This window comes from Puntigrus tetrazona, chromosome 21 (assembly GCF_018831695.1).
Source record: "Puntigrus tetrazona isolate hp1 chromosome 21, ASM1883169v1, whole genome shotgun sequence".
Taxonomy (NCBI): domain Eukaryota; kingdom Metazoa; phylum Chordata; class Actinopteri; order Cypriniformes; family Cyprinidae; genus Puntigrus; species Puntigrus tetrazona.
The window spans coordinates 1,830,525-1,847,838 of record NC_056719.1 but is presented as its reverse complement, the minus strand read 5'-3'; the positions used below and the strand labels follow the sequence as shown (position 1 = coordinate 1,847,838).

The following is a 17,314-nucleotide window of genomic DNA, read 5'->3' as shown; positions in this document are numbered from 1 at the left end:
TGACTGAGGAAGTGTAGTGCAAGCTTAAATGACAAAATGCAAAGTATGATGTCTATGATAAACAATGCATATTTTACAAACAAACCATATTTCACAATAACACTGCAAGATAACACTTTGCAAACTATTCAAGTCAAACTTTACAATTTTACCCAAATCTAAACTATGTCTCACCAGAAAATTGCAGCACAAACTTTACAATCTAAATTTCACTTAAAAAGTTTTAATACAAATTTTATCCCCAAAAAAATTATATGAAACATTTTACAAACTATATTTCATGGTTAAAAAACTGACGTTTTTCATTTTATATTTCAAATAACAAAAAATAAAATCACTAGAAAACATAATCGTCCCCTTTTTTTTATGATGTAGTCATTTACATGAGAAGTAGGGGTGTTTGTGTCCATTCTTTTTTTTTTTTAAATCTCCCCCCAAAAAAATCGGAAAGGAAAATTGAATGACCAAAAGATACAGGGACCCTTGGGACTTGTTTTGATGATTCAGAGTCAACACTTTCTTTTGAGAGACATTAGCTTTATACACGGTGCACTTTCAGATTTAAAACTTAAAACAGGATGTTTGCATTCACTGCATTAGAGGACATTTTCAAAATAATAACTGGGGCATTAAATTGTACTCTTTACAAAATATATTTCACCATATAATTGCAGCACAAACTTTAGAAACAATTTATATTTTATCACAAAAATTTAAGACAAATATTTCACCACAAAACTGCAACAATTTTATGATTTTACTAGAAAATTATACGAAACCCCTTTGCAACAAAATTGCAACATAAACTATGATTATATCACAAAATTACTAAAGACCTTATAAACTATATTTCACCTTAAAATTGCAACACAAACTTTACAAACTATACTTCATCAAAAACTGCAACACGGTCCCTAATAATAAATTAAATCTCACCAGAAAATTTGAAGAATCTAACTATATAAAAAACAACTTCAGCTGGAAATGATAAAATGCAAATCACTTTAAACATAGCTATATACCACTAAAAAGTACACAAAAACCTTATTGCACTTATGAAGGTCAAAGCAAATTTCACTTTACTTTTTTAATGTAATAAATGCAGGTATGATGAGCGTAAGACACTTCTTTCAAAAACTAAAACGTGAAACTAATACGTGAAAACCACGTGTCTTCAGTCTCATGCATACAGTATATTAACAAGTAAAGTGAAAATATAGATTGACCAGAATATCATTATCCTTGATGCGACAGAGGAGCGCGATGAATAAATCCATACTAAAGCATGTAAATGTCCGTGCGATGGTTCCCTTGACCCAGATCAGATCTATCCGCTCTCTTCCCTCCAGACATCATCGGCTGTCCGTCAGCATTAATGAAGTGTAAATGACCACACTGCTGTACACCAGAGCGCAATCACTCTGTCTGACCTTACTTTCATCCCCAATGCAGGAAAGAGAAGCATATTAATTCTCGCGACATAACAAGCCTCTCTCACAGATTGTATGTAATCGTCCCAGAGCTAGTGCGAGTGCTAAATTATGCATCCTGCGTAAAGATACAGTGTACATGAAGAAGTGGTATTCAATTGCGTGCGTGAATGTGTTTTCTTTGTATGTTTACCTTTGTCCTGGGCAGCACTTCTGGGTCGGCAGGGATTCTTGCTAAGATCTCACACAACATGATCCCAAAGGAGAAGACATCAACCTATGATTGAACAGAGGAAAACGGTTCAGTCTCCAATGGCACCTGCGCCAGCTCTCTCTCTCTCTCTAATATATATATATGAAGCAAAAACAGCTCAGTTTATTGTATCTGTTACTCATTATAAATGACTTTCCAAATCTGTACCTCAGCCCTAACCTATTAAGGTTGGCATCAAATCAGAAATCGAGTTTTTAATTAAAATGCAAATTCAGAAGGTTATGTTTCTTAATGCGAAATCTGTCAATACTAATTACATTTTGGGAGGAAAAAAAAGACTATCCGACTGTTCTGTTTTACACTTTTCTCATTTTACAACGTTCTGTTCTCAGCACCTTGCGGTCGTACGGCTCTCCTCTAAGCATTTCAGGCGCCATCCAGAAGGCCGACCCCACCAGAGACAACTTCCTGTCGGGTTCATTTGCAGGCAGATCCCCCACTTCTCTGGCCAGGCCGAAGTCAGTGACCACGGCCTCCCTGCCACGCGGGGTCACTCTGATCAGGCAGTTCTGGATCGACAAAAAAAAACAGATTCCACATGTAGTACGTCCCATAAGATTGAAAATATTATCTAAGGTATTATCAGTGTGGTATGAGGAAAGAAACCAAGCCAAAGTAATCAAAGTAAAAAAGTATAAGGAAGGTTTTTCTTGCTATTAGATTACCGAGATATTTTGATATCAATTTTTCCAAACAAAAAGCAGCACAATTATAGTATTGTGCCACAAGATGGCAGTATTGGTCCACAGGAAGATTGAGCATTAAGAGATTTTCTTTCATTCTACATATCTATTACAAAATCCTCTAGATTTCCCCTAAGAAAAAAAAAACATACATTTTATGGGTTTATGGGTTACAATTATTTAAATATGGTGTGTCATGAATAGTTATCAGTCATCAGCACATGACTCAAGCTTTAAAGTTGCTGTAATGATACATAATAGTATATAATAATGTTAATAAGAAAACATCAAGTATTAATTATATACAAGGTTGCAAAAATAGTTTCACTTTATTTTTTGGCTCCATGTTTAATCAGCATATTGGTAAGGTTAATAATGGCATTTCTATCATTAATTACGAAACGTGTTTTTTAAAGATTTTTGGCTTTTGCAAGGATGGGAGCATTCTAGAAGTTTCTCTAACAATCTGTAATATTCAAGTGCTTTCTGGAATATTCCAGAACACTGTGGAATTACACATAAAAGACAAAAATCATCCAAAGTACATCTCTGAAGTTCTGGACGACTCACTGGTAACTGTGTAATTTCTATGCATTGGTAACAATATATTAGCTTGTATAAGTTGTGAGCACTTTTTTTTTTTTTTTTTAATACATAAAAAAAGTGATGTGATTTTCATATTCAGCATGTAAAATGTCAAAAAGAAAGATTGAAAATGAAAGTGAATCATATATAAGGTTTACAGATATATTAATTTCATTCATAATAATATTAAAGTATTACGTATAATAATACATATACAATATAATAAATGGATTGCATTATTATAGAAAAAAATTATTATAATATATAATAATAATAACGTTGATTGTTAATTAACTTATATTATATACCCTATACCCTAATGCCACCCTGAGTTTATTAATAATTAAATACATAATTATCATAATTTTGTTAGTACACTAAAAGTAACTTTTACTTGAGTTTTACTAAATCTTCTCTTGCCCATGTCACTCAGTGAATGTGTGTAATCAAGTAAACTTCATTTATTATTATTTGAGTTCTTTTAATTAAACAAGCTGTACATGACAAGCATTTTGTTTAATCAGTAAAGCATTAACATTAGTGAGTAAAATGCAAAATGATTGAAAAATATGTGCAGAAAGATGAGAGCAAACTCTCTGACTTCAACTCCACTTGAGGCACACACAGTAGTCTTTCACCAGAGCATCAGGTACAGATATACATCAATACACATCAATGAGAACGTGCTATCATGCTCTGGTATCAAGCTCTGAGGTTTCATGTGCGTGTATTTTAAGTAAAAGCTATACAAGCTAAACAATCACATGTAACCTCTGGCGCGAAAACGTGAACCTGACGTTATGCAACAGAACGAGTAACGTTTTACCTCCACACTGTGTAATGGCTATAAAAACTAGCAATATATGTGCTATGGACATGTGGCTTATTCAGTTTTTGATAGTGAGAGTACTTTCTTTTCCTGGTGGACAATAAAAAGCTAAAAAAAGGAGAAAAAATCCATCAGACTTACACTGGGCCAGTAAACAACCCCCAGTTAACATCACGTTAACAACGTAGCATTGTGGCACCGAATTTACTTTAACATGGACACGTAAAAGTGTAGTTCTGAAATATAAAAACTGTTTAAAATTGACAAGGCTAAGTTATGTCTGCTTTTGTTGCGAGCAGGGCGAGCGCATAAAAGCTTGACAGTTGACAGGAGTCAGCGGGTCATTTCTTATGAGAGCGAGAAGAAAGGAAACGAGAAAAAAAGGTTAGCAAATCAGCCGCAGTCTGGAGTTTATGGAATGGTGAACGCTGGCTACAGCATTAGCATAATAAAGATCTGACCTCCCCATCTCTGTTCGAACACACAGGCCTGTGCTCACTGAACACTGCAGCCTGGCAACTGCCCCAGTTTAACCTGTCAAGACCATGACTGCTTTCTCTGCTTACAGCTTTATTAGGTTACCCTAATAATTCTTGTCTTTCAGTCATTTCAACAGTATGAGTGAGGGTGTCGCTTTTATTTAACGCGGACACACTAAATTGATTACAAGTGACACTAATAGCGTTGCTAAAGATTTATCATTTAAACAAATGTGTTCCTCTGAACTTTCTATTCATCATTCTGAAAAAAATATATCAGGGTTCCCACAATAACAGTAATATTTCTCTAAAAAAAAATTCAAACAAACCACATATTTGAAGTCTGAGCTAATGTATTCTCACTTGAAAACTACATCCCTTGACACAAAACAGTATTATTTATAAAGTTATGAGCATTTCCTGGATTTTTCCTTCACTGGATTTCTATGAACGCATCCTTACATAAAAGAAGCATCACTTATTTTCCCCAGGGTAGATCCTGTTTCTTTACAAAACACGTTCCCTTCAGGACACAATGTTCTTTACCAAAAAAAATGTTGAAATACCTTGAATGGTCACAGCGGAGGCATGTGGCACAGTTTTTAATGTTCCGTGTGTTTGGTATTAAAGACATTATCTACGTTCCACCACTCTGCTGTTGTGTTCATAAACGCTGAATGGAAACCTCAACTGAAGCAAATCAACAGAAACCAAAGCCTTTCACTCAAGATACTATCAAGCACTCGGAGTTCACGCATTGAAAAAATAACATGAGTGCTATTTGTCACAAATTGTCAACGTGAATTGAAGCCAAATACATATTTTACGCACTCACTACTTATAAGTGCATTCAATTATTAAGTATTTAAATAAGCAAATAACCTTTTCCGAACTATCTTCACTTTAGTTGGTTAAAAGGTAATGGATAAAACAAGTTAAGTTAGGAAACGTATAGCAAGCGTTTGCTTAATTCGTTTTTACTTAAATTTGAGTTGTTTTTATAGATTTTAAGCATGACTGGGGTCATACTGTGTAAGTATGCTAATCTTCACTTTGTAAGATTATGGGAGATAATACGTTTATCTCACAATATCAGAAACTAAACTGTACCTAAGCAATAAAAAAAATAGGTTATAAGAGAAAAGTGTGCTAGTTAAACATTAAAATTTGAGGTATAATCTGCATACGCGGTACTCGCTGAATCATGCATTGAACACATTTTCCCAGTCAGTCAAGTCAGGCAAGCTAAAAGGACATTAGACGTAAAAAACATTAGCAGAGCTTTCACTGCAGTGGCATTACAAATGTCAGTAATTAATATAAATGCAAGGTGCGTTCTTGGCACACACCTTCAAATGAGGTTGAACACTGCGAGGTGAAATTTCATAATATATCTTACCCATAATTGCTCAACTTTGATCCCTAAAGTCTGCCAACTCACACGTCCTCACCTTAGAGTTGAGATCTCTGTGGTAGATGTTCTTGTAGTGGAGATAGGTCATTCCTCGGCTGATATCACAGCCCAGTTCGATCTTCTCTCTCCAGCAGAGGTTGACGTCATGCCTGGCCAGCAGCTCCTCCAGACAGCCTCCGCTCACATACTAGGTGGAGGAGGGAACGACATGAGATTATAAAACACTTTGATTATGATTACAGAGTGAAAATGCAACTCACTTTTGCAGCATGTTAAATGTTAAAAACTCTTTCTTTGTAGGAAATTATATACTCTCGACACGTTAGAAAAATATAATGGTGAGTCACTGCTTGTGTCATGAGACTTTCTGGGCAACACGTTGAGAGATTGGATATGCTGAATTGTGAAAACTAATTTCTAAAACTTGCCACCCACCTCAAGAATTGGGTACAGCTTGTTCTCCTTGACACAGATCCCCAGGTACCTACAGGATGAAAATCACAGTACTTTACTTTATCTAGCTGAGAACCGAGAATTATGCAAAGTTTAAAAGTTTGCATAGGTAATGACAGAATGACAAAGCATGCCATCAGCGCTTGTGAACTTTATAAATCTGCAAATAACCATTCATATAGACTTGAGATCAATTTGATACATGAAACAAAATAATATTGCAAATACATATTCAACCAAATGAAAGTAATGCCTCTCTGTTATATAAGTACAGTTAAAAGGGCGTTGCTATGCAATTGCATATACAAACTCTAAGTAGTTGTCAAAGGAGGCCACATTTTTATGATATTATGATCTCAAGATATGGCCTGAATACAGATGGTTAAATGCTAGTTACCCTAAGTATGAGCATTTAGGGATATAAAAATTCTGCCTGATCCAAAACATTACTTTGATGTTATTAATATCAATTAATAAATACATTTATCAGTAATATATACTGATAATAAATAAATGTTTACATAATGTATATTTATTATGTATACATAAATACACAAACATAGTGTATCTATTGAAAATATTTACATATGTTTATATACTTTATATTATATTATATATACTTAATATATAAACAGATTTTTCTTAAATATATACATGCATGTGTTTGTATTTATATGTACATAAATATACACAGTATATCATGTATTATGTAAACAGAAACTTTTATTTTGTATGCAATAAATATTTCATGACACTAAAATATATATAACAGTCAAAATATATTAAAACTAAACTACAACAATTGCAAATATCAGTTGTTTTGAGTGCTACAGGAGCGCAGTATGAAAATAGATATCCATAAGGAAATTCATGTAAGACTTTAATGGTGTTATTAAATGATTAATGTTTTTGAAGATTAATTTTTGTGAGTGATAGGAAAGATAATCTAAAAATAAAATATTAGAATTTAGGGTTGCAAAATTAAATTAAAAATATAAAAAATTATAAAAATACAATATAATAATAGATAATAAAAAATATGATAATAATAAGAAATATTTGATAACCAACCAGTATCATCCGTACTTAAAAGCAATACTAATTATAATTAGCAAACATTACTAAAACTCAGTATCTAAAACAAGGGCTGTGTTTAGGTCTCACAGTGCTTTTAATATCAGAACACCAATTAAATAGCAGCCATTTCACCGGTTACCTCTGTTCAAGGTCAGGAAATCTTAACCCAGTCGGGTTGTATTACTCAGTATTAGGCCGACAGAGTCAGAGTTGTTTTCTTTCCTCGTTCTGAGTGGGCGCTTTGAGCATCAGGCCGGCGTGGGATTGATGGAAGTGATTAATCGCGTGCGCAGAGGCGGCTCACCTCACTATGTTGGGGTGGGAGAGTTTCTGAAGTAGACTGATCTCCCTCACGATGCTGTTCTGATCCACATCATTCTTATAGATCTTCACTACCATCACCTTCTTCGTGGTTCCGTGCATCACCTGAGCGAGGGAGAATTACATCATTACTGACTCAGAAGCGAGGGCGTCACATACTGTACATGCAGTGGGAGTTTCAACGGGAGGGATTTCCTGAAACGGTTTTTCCTTCACAACAACATATTCACAACAAAAAGGAGCATCACTCTTATTTTCGCCTGGGCTAATGCTGTACAGAACATGTCTCCTTTAGGACACAATGTTCTTTATAAATGCTTTCATTACTTGGCCCGCGGTGTGAGAATGGTCACAGTTTTTCCACATTCTGTGCACTGATATCAAACAAGTTATCTATGTTTAATCGCTTTGCTATTGTAAAGCTTCGCTGTGATCTTAGCCCTCACTGAAGTCTTTCCTTTAAGATAATATCAAGCGTTTCACACTATGAGCGTTGACATTACTTTTAACAAAACCCTGTTCGACTTCTTACTATTGAAACTATGAGGTTAAAGGAACACGAAAGCGATTTTGCAAAGCAAGAAAAGTTAGCATATAAAAAATGTGGTTACCATACTTTCCACAGGCTTTTTTTTTTTAAACCATCTAGTTACTTTCTTGTTTGTGAAGGTTTTCAAGATCATCTAAGCTTGACAGGGTGGTGACAGTACGTGACGGTAAACATGTATTTCTTAGTTGGGTTAAAGACTGTCTGCAGGACGTAGCTTGTTTTTAGGAGACGACAGAGACGTCATGTCTGTAAGGTTCTGTTGTAAGGACTAACAGGGCCGTGACTTCCAGACAAAATCATTAGAAGATTATTTAACATTTTGGCAAAGAATTCGGGTGGGTAGAAAATATCCCACAATTACTTATACTGGAGATACGGAAAGCGTTTGCAGGCAGAAGGTGGTGGAACAAAAACATTTATCTTGAAGGTTTCAATGCCTGAGATCTTGATGTGCCTCATTTTCACAGCTTTGATTAAATCAGTGCGCTTTAGCTAAAGGGCAGATTATTTACTCAGATTCTGTGCTGTCCCTATATTACATGCAACCTTAGGGACGTTCTAGCAATTTTAGCGCATTTTTCGCAAACTTTCAATCTCCAAACAGTAATTTGTCTCGCTCCTTCATTACTGACAGAAAACCCTTACCTTGTAGACCTTGGAGAAGAAGCCGGTTCCGATAAGCTCTGCGCTAAAATCTTCCCAGAACTCTAGCTTTCGGACGGTGGTGCGGAGAGGGTGCCAGCAGTCGGTCTGGCAGTAGGTGTCCGTGGACTCATTGAGCAGCGTTGGACTGACCGGTTCTGGAGTGTCTTCCACCTCACACATCTTGGAGATCTCATCTACAACAGAAAAAACAGAAGCAGGAGAGATCAAGCTTAGTTTTACAATGCGCAAGAGTGATCGAAGCAACCAAGAGTTATAGAGATGAAAAAATCTACGTGAAAAAAGTCTCATAATTCATCATATTACATAGAACCTTAATCATCTGACATAAGACCAGTTTCGCAGTAAAGCTTGCATTAAGATTAATCATATGTCCAAGACTACATCTATACAGAGGATAATCCACAGATTAAAAAAATGCATGATGAAAAATAAAATGTCAGAATACACAATAACTCAAATAACAATATGCTTTTATATGAAAAATACTTGCAAAAATTATGATTATATAAACAAATACTTTAAATAAATACGTTTTCAAACTTTCCTTGCTTTATCAGTACATTTTAATAGCACAAATGTGTATATTATGATATAATTATCATGATTCTTGCTTCCTACAAGTCATAATTTGCAGCATCCAAAGTTATATTTCCAAGGTAGCAGGCTCATAAAGTTCAATGGGTTTTTTGATGACACCCTTAAGCACACCTGCATACTCTCCTTTGTTGTCAGTTATATCCAGTTTCAGATTTACCCATCTTAAAAAGCAACCTGTGGTAGTTCACTCTGGGTTTTGGCAGGACATTTTCCTATTAATATTGGCCGTTTTTGGCCTAAATTAGCTGCAAAGAGGACCAAAGGGACTTTGTGGCAATATTTCTAGGTCTAGATACACAAGCTATGCTACCCTACATTTAAAGATGGTTTGGCTTTATATTTGACGTAACCGTATCCTAAGAACTTGCATATGTGCTCACTGGATGAACATGAGGCAACATGAGCTTAATATTTAGACCGTGGATGCTAAACACAGATAATGCTGTTTCACAAGCTTTTATGCACTACACTAGCACAAACGTCCGGCTGACCATGTGCTCTATAATGCGTGTGTAATGTGTATAAGGACATTTCATTGAATTGCGTATTAGCGTGTCAGCTGGAGATTACATCACTGCGTGTCATCTTTGGTGCTCAGAGCACTGGGTGTCCTAAATGCCCGTTAACGTGTTTACGGCTTCGGCACGCAACATCCTACAGGGTTTCTCAGTGACGGCCCTGCCACAACCTCCATCCATCAGCTGCCACCGACACACCAACGTCTGACCCCGGGCTACTGACACACACTCACTCCTTCACACTTTATTAGATACTGCATGTGTTAACATCACCCTCAGATATTCAAAGCTCTGTATTGGTTGCAACAATCCCGAAGGTGATGACGCATTGCCGCTGTATTGGAAAGCTCTGGAAAGCAGAGTCTATAATATCAGCGTGTTAGCTCAGCATAAACTCTATGTAATCATTACATGCTGTAAGAGAGAGAGAGAGAGAGAAAGAGAGAGAAAATAACCAGGTTAGATCACTGTGCTGATGTTTGTTCGCAAAAGATACATCATTCGTTCCTTTAAAATGTTTTGGACAATACTTTTCTTAAAAGTAGCTATTAAAATGTTTTGACATTGTTTTTGTTCTTGTAATTGCTGGTTGATGTCATTTTTAAGCATTATGATATTACCTTGTTTTTTGGCCATATACCATGGAAATACCACATCATATGCTAGTCAAACGCAAACTGTGGTGGCACATCAAAGCATTTTTAAAACTAAAATATTTATTCAAATATTAAACATTACATATTTAAGATGATGTTATACTTAATTAAATATGTCATAATTAAAATGTGTATGTACAGAGATGCTTTTATTAAGGAGCTTGTATTATTCAATAGCTTTGATGACTTTACGTTTATAAAACTTAGACAAAACTTACTGTATTAAATACCATGGTATTTCCATTTGAAACATTACTGCATCACACACAGCACCAGAACAGTACTTTCTTTAAAGATAATTTGTGGAAAAACTATGGCATATGTGCAGTGCACCTATGCTAACAACAAGTGTTGATTGACACATTTTCTTTGTCACGCTTGGGTGATATTAAATGCTGGCGCGGTACCGGCGTATGCGACTGAACAAACCAAAACATTTTTCGGAAAACTTCCTTGAATGCATTATGGTGGCATGTGCACGTAAGATGTAATAAGATCCAACGGGGTCTAAATCTTGATATTTCTGTTATCATCTAAAGAGAGCACTAGCACAACTACCTAAAGTAAACAGCACTCAAAGATAGACAGCTCATCCAACCATCAAAGTTCATACAACACCAGATAAGATAAGAAACTCCCTAATCTTGTACGATAAGAGAGAGAGAAATTATTGCCAATGCATAACTGCCTGATATTTGATATCTTGTTCGATCACGTACAAACCCATGCACACGCACACGGACGCGCCGAGTCTTAACGCCATCCTCAGATGTCATTGTCGTTATGCGTGACACCTGAAACTTGCTTTGCCAGACGTACCTCTCTCGCATGCAAACGACAATGGTGAACATAGGATTGACTGACGTGGTCTCTGAGGGGGTTTGGCGAGCCAGGGTGTCTCTTTCAGTGTCTGCGGGTATGTTAATGTAAATGAGACATGGAAAGAGAACAAAGACGGGTTGGGGAGCGAGTGTAGAATGGATTCAGATGTAGTGTGACGCAAAGCATTTGTTTGATCTACCTTGGGGTGAAGGATAGAAAGAAATTAGTCTTCAGCTACACACAGCGCTCCTACTGTAATTGTGAATTTCACTTCTTGATTCACTTGCACGGTGACTGAAACAAAGCAAACTTTGTTTGGAATGGAGGAAAAAGGGTTTAGACTGATTTACTCTACAGCGAAATGGGCTTTGTGCCACCTGTGTAGGTTTTTTTCATTATCAAAAACCTTACAGTGTATACAGGAAAAAGAAACTAAAAAACTGGCACGACTGAAGGGTCAAACAGGGCATTTTTAGAGTAAATAATTCAGTGTAAGGCGAGAGCTCTCGCGTGTGTCCCTTCGGACGCTCTCCTTTAGAGATCTATTGAGTTTCCTTCTGTCTGTGTGGCAACCGAAGCTCCCTGGGTCACATCCCCTCTCCTTTCTATGACGTGAGCTCTCAAGCGTGTGAATGGGAGAAAAAGAGTGAGAAAAAAAAAATGTAAAAAGGCAGAGAGAAGATTACAGTTTGGCTACATTCATCCCATAGCTTAATATTATGGGAGAATATTCAGTGCAATATCGTCTCACAGATGGTTACTGAAACCACAAGCTGTGAAAATCTGTCATTTCAGATCGGTAACCATCTCTAGTGCTTTGATTTGGCCGATAATAACCCTGGAGCCATGCGTGGGTTAAGCAGGTCTCAGTCATCATAGGTAATGCAGAAGGCACATGCATATTTTACACATTCAAGACAGCGTGATGAGCTTTCAAACGCATCCAGGGCCGAGACGCTTCTACAAATGCAGGTCAAATATCGGTACAAACAAACTTGGGTTTCTTCATCATAATAGGTTTGGAGAAATTTTGCATTACACATTACACTTGCTCACCCATGGATGATGGCACCCATACAGTGAACGCAAAATGTCTCCAAATCTGTTATGATTAATCTTATCTGCATCTTGGATGGCCTGAGGATGGGTAAAGTGTCATCAAATTTTCATACTGGGTGAACCGTACCCTTAAAAAAAATGGTCATTCCTTTTTTAATGTCCATTTGCCAGCTTCTCTTTGAGTCTCTATTAGAATTAAACATTCATGCGTAGTTTTAGTGCTGTGCTTTTATGGATGTCTAGATGCAAGCACTCACTTTGCATGTGAAATTATTTTTTTATAATGAATTATATAGTCAGCACCGCTTCATGCGTTTTCATAACAAACGCCCCCTGCATTACATTCTAACAGGTTCACACAATAATTCGCTCTGAAATGTAACACGCAAACTGTTAAGGCTGGACGTGATCAGAAACATTGTTGAAAATAAACTTTCTTCCTTAACATTACGCAGAGCAGAACATGTGCAGCCTCACAGCTAGGAAGAGTGAAAAATTTGGCAGACTGTTCTATTATTGTTAGTTTATAGACAAACTGTAGTCATAGCTACCACTTATTTTAGTGTTTAGGATTATTGGTGTTTATCTTGTTTTATTAGGTCATTATTTATTCATCATGACTGGAAGAGCCAAACTCAGTACTAAAAAAGCTGTTGCTGGATTGGTGTAGAAATGTTAGAAAACAGCACAAAAAAAATGAAATGATGAAAAAACGCTGGAGAAAACATTCTTGAAATCAACTGTCTGACTCTAGAATGTAGTCAAGTGTAAGTATCAATTAATGTCAGAACTACATGGGCTCCAACAACCGATTGTTTTACAACAAACAGATGTCTTCGGGCTGTAATCACAGGTTATCTGTTTCATTTAGAAAAACAGAGTAAAGGAGGCGCCCCGCAGGACATCGATAGCCGAGCTCCGCAAACACTGGAAAAATCTGGTACGGTGAAGTCAGAGAGGTCAGGCATTTGAGTCCAGTACACCACCATCAAAAGTTCAGAACTTCAAAAGTTTGGGGTCAGTACTATTTTTTTAAGTAAATACTTTAATCGGTAAAAGGGCATTAAATAATCATTAATAATATGAATAATTAATTGAATAATTAAAAATTGTTTTTACAAAAATGCAGTTCATCAGAGAATCCTGAAAAAAGAAAATCAAGCAAAATAACTGTTTTAAATACTGAAAATTACAAGAAATGCTTCTTAAGAAGCAAATCATCATATGATTTTTGAAGGATCGTGTGACACCACTCAAAAGCGGCTGAAACTTCTGCTTTGTCATCACCGGGATTAGTTACATTTTTAAATACATTCAAATTAAAAAGTCATTTTATCTGGTAATAATATACTATATTCTGAGTCAAATAAATGTAACCCTGTTGAGAATAAAACACTCCTTTAAAAATATTAGCCCAAACTTGGAACGGCGGTGTAAAAACATACAAACATAGGGTGTGGTTCATACCAAACACCACTCTGCTAAATTCCTCACTTTGTGAAGATCTCGAAGCATCGGACGTGAGGAAAAATACCCATCTGCTGTTCTTATCTGGTTCTATTATTCTGAAAGAAATACTAAATGAAGCCTTGAAAAAAGACTAGGCTGAATAAAAACTAGGCTACATGAACCAAACTCAGGGAAAAGTCAAGAAGTCCCAGAAATTCAACATCCACAACTGTGGCCTAAAGAACTGATACGATTGGAAACTCTTAGGCTACACAGCGAAGTCACTGACACCTGTGAAAACGAGACTCTTTTCCGTTGTTCAAGGATTTTAAGACACTTGATCTCCATTTGCACATGTATGGACGGATCTACCGAGTTAACACATGCAGCTCGAACCAAATTTTTAAAGGCTTAGCAGCCGGTAATAAGCAAAACGTGAGGGAAAAAGGTCATCTGATTTCCCACAATTTATCCTGATCACATCAAGAAAACAAGAGATTAGCTGCAGCCTAAGTTCATTAGGGGTTGTGTGCCACTGCTTTGCCAGAATACAGCTGGCTAACTGAATCAAAGCCCTTGTTCTCTTTGTTTAGCCCGCATAGATGACCTTTAACCCTCTATTGAGACCTTCCACCGCAAACTGGACAGTCGATCGTGATTCCAACAACTTTTAAATAACTGATACACATGGAGCAATAAGAAAGGGGCTTTTGCCATGTTAGATGCCCTGAACATCAGACTATGAGACTATGAGATTCTGCAGTTCTGCTTTGGGTGGAGGTAACAAAAATTCCCCTCACAAAACTGTCAAAAAGGTCATTGACCTCAGGTCTGAGATGTAGCTAGTTTTTAAGTTGAAATTTAAACAAACTGAATCTCTGGATAAACAGACATATTGTGAGTGCAGAAATGGTCACAGAAAAATTAAAAAAATTATATATATATATATATATATTATTTTTTTCTACTGTAATAATATTTCACAATATTACCATTTTACAAATAAATGCTGCCTTGGTGATTATAAAAGACTTATCAAAAACAATAAAAAATGTGTACCCAGAGTATAAAATACATCCTGAAATATAATGCACTGACATGAGGATATCATTCTACTTCATTTTTTAACAAATTTTGACGTAAACCTCATACACAGCAAAAAATGCTTTTCTAGCTTAGATTTTCTTTGTATTGTTTCCAGACAAAAAGAGACATTCCTAAATAAAAAAGGATTTTTTTAGACAAGTAAAAATTATTGTCAAGTCAAAATTAAGTGGGTTTTTACTTAGAACAAGCAAAATAATCCGTCAAAGGAGTAAGCTAAATAATCCTTTTTCAAACAAGATTATATTGCTTACCTCATTGGCAGATTATTAAGCTTGTTTTGAGCAAAAACTTTCTTTTTCTGAGCCTAAGACTGTAATTTTTCCTTGTTTATTTAAGAACTTTAGATATTTTAGCTGAAAACAAGACAAAAAAAGTGTTTTCCTGCAGCGTAAAAGTAGATTTTCTGCCTCCCGTGCATGTTGCATGCACTAGAAACGACATGGCTCTTACATTTTCAGTTTTCACATGGCCTCATCCATCTGCAATGTTTCTGTTTGTGCTAAACTGACACTCGGCGGTCTGTTACCTCAGTAGATATAAATACCTGATTTATTGCCTCCATTCGCAACAACTCTTACCACCTACATAATTTGCAAAGTGTCAAATCTCACAAAACATAATATAAATCCTCTTGATAGACACAAGCAATACATTTGAAAAAAAAAAGAAAAAAAGAATAAGTCAACCACGCATGATTTTAATAGCCAGTGGCACACTCTTAACAATATCCTTGTGTGCATTTGCATTTGTAAATTATTCAATTGAATATCTGCCAACTGCAATAAATTTCCAACATATGCCATTTAGCAACAGCTGGGCAGACGGGTAGACTGTCATTTTGCGCTGCGATACAATCCATACTCCTTACCTAACTTGTAACTAATTTTAACCCAAGCCGTTAAAGGGTTCGTATCCCTCTCAAACCAAACGACATAAACTTTGACATAATACAGCATGATGCACTTTGACAAAATACAGCATAACACACTTTGACAAAATACGGTCGAAAAGGCGGTCAAAGTATGTTCGGCATTGTCCTCAAAAAAGCTTAAAAGGAAAGTATTTTACAAGCGAAATTATAAATACTTACTCCATCGGTTCAACAAGCTGTTCATGTGCATCATGAGGAGGTGGTGATGGTCAGCTTCCTGTGACTGCTTCTAGAAGACAAGTGTACCATAAAATACTGGACAGCAAATGATATCTAAACATCTACTACAGTCAAATACAACATATGCTAAGTAAAATGAAGTGCTGACTGACTAGGCAGTTCTAGGCAGTTTTTTCTTTTTTTATTTTTTATTATTATTTTTATTTTTCAGCATTTTTCTCATATGACCACAATTTAAGACTGTCTTTAGAGATAAGTTTTACAACGAAATAAAACGTATTTAACATTTATTTAAAATAAATGTTAAAAATAAAAAATATTTTAATTAAATCTACATATACATCTAAATTATTATTATTGTTCAGTTTTTTTTTTTTTTTAAACAAATACGCAAACGTATTTGACATTTAATTTAAATTAAATGTTCAAACGTGATCTAAAACAGTAACGTTATAGATTCAGTAAACGATGGCATCTAAAACAGTAACGTTATAGATTCCGCGATGGCATCTCTAATTTAAATATAAGTAAGAGAAATTTGTACTTACAAATCCTCCGTCCTCTCTAAGATTCGTTCTGGTAGTTTTCTGTGAAAATGTGCCTTTGATGTCGAAGGTATATCCAAAGTACGAATGCAGGTTTCCGTCGCGGACAGGCTCGGCGCGCCGCTGCGTTCGGTACACAACACAGAAAGCGCGCAGAGCTCGAGTCAATAAGCGTTTGATCAGTTACCATAGCAACCCGCGAGGCGAAGCCTTCATGCTGGTCATAGGCTCCACGTATCTGCGCAGACACCGCAAACTAGTGGTGCCTCCCACACGCTACGGATTTTCATTTCCGGGCAAAATATCTCGCAGAATGTCCTACATATCTTGATGTTTGCTGTGAGTGTGTCAAGTACGTTTATAAATACATCTCGTATGCGTCGCAAAAACATTTAAATGTTAAATTAGCCAAACGAAAACAAATGTACTCATTTATTATTATTATAGTTCATAAGATTTTCCTCTTATTGTTTAATCTTAAAACAAATATTTTGTCTTAGCACTGTCCTCTGACGCCCTCTAGCGATTCATCACATAAAGAACTTTATAAAACATTTACATAAAACTTCTATAAAACCTTATTAACGTTAAAACGTGCGCCATCATTTCAGTCAGAACCTGTGAGGGTTACATTCTTCGGTGTAGAATTAAATGAGATGTCAGAATATTTATTTGTTACAATTCTTAAA

At 35.9% G+C, this 17,314-nt stretch overlaps 1 protein-coding gene across 2 annotated transcripts in view; it reads right to left on the bottom strand.

Annotated features, from left to right (window-relative positions):
* zgc:113162 (uncharacterized protein LOC553743 homolog) overlaps nucleotides 1–17,155 on the bottom strand; it is an 18,802-nt gene extending 1,647 nt beyond the window's left edge. The window contains exons 1-8 of one of the 2 annotated variants that reach the window (XM_043221412.1): nucleotides 16,629–17,155; nucleotides 16,060–16,129; nucleotides 8,741–8,934; nucleotides 7,529–7,650; nucleotides 6,130–6,178; nucleotides 5,732–5,881; nucleotides 2,040–2,213; nucleotides 1,624–1,707 (exon numbers count right to left, since the gene is read on the bottom strand). In XM_043221412.1, the coding sequence (XP_043077347.1) occupies nucleotides 1,624–1,707; nucleotides 2,040–2,213; nucleotides 5,732–5,881; nucleotides 6,130–6,178; nucleotides 7,529–7,650; nucleotides 8,741–8,934; nucleotides 16,060–16,093 (807 nt within the window). In that variant the 5' untranslated portion in view covers nucleotides 16,094–16,129; nucleotides 16,629–17,155. The remainder of the gene's footprint in view (nucleotides 1–1,623; nucleotides 1,708–2,039; nucleotides 2,214–5,731; nucleotides 5,882–6,129; nucleotides 6,179–7,528; nucleotides 7,651–8,740; nucleotides 8,935–16,059; nucleotides 16,130–16,628) is intronic. The other variant, XM_043221413.1, reaches the window with a different exon arrangement.
* Nucleotides 17,156–17,314: the final 159 nt, after the last annotated feature.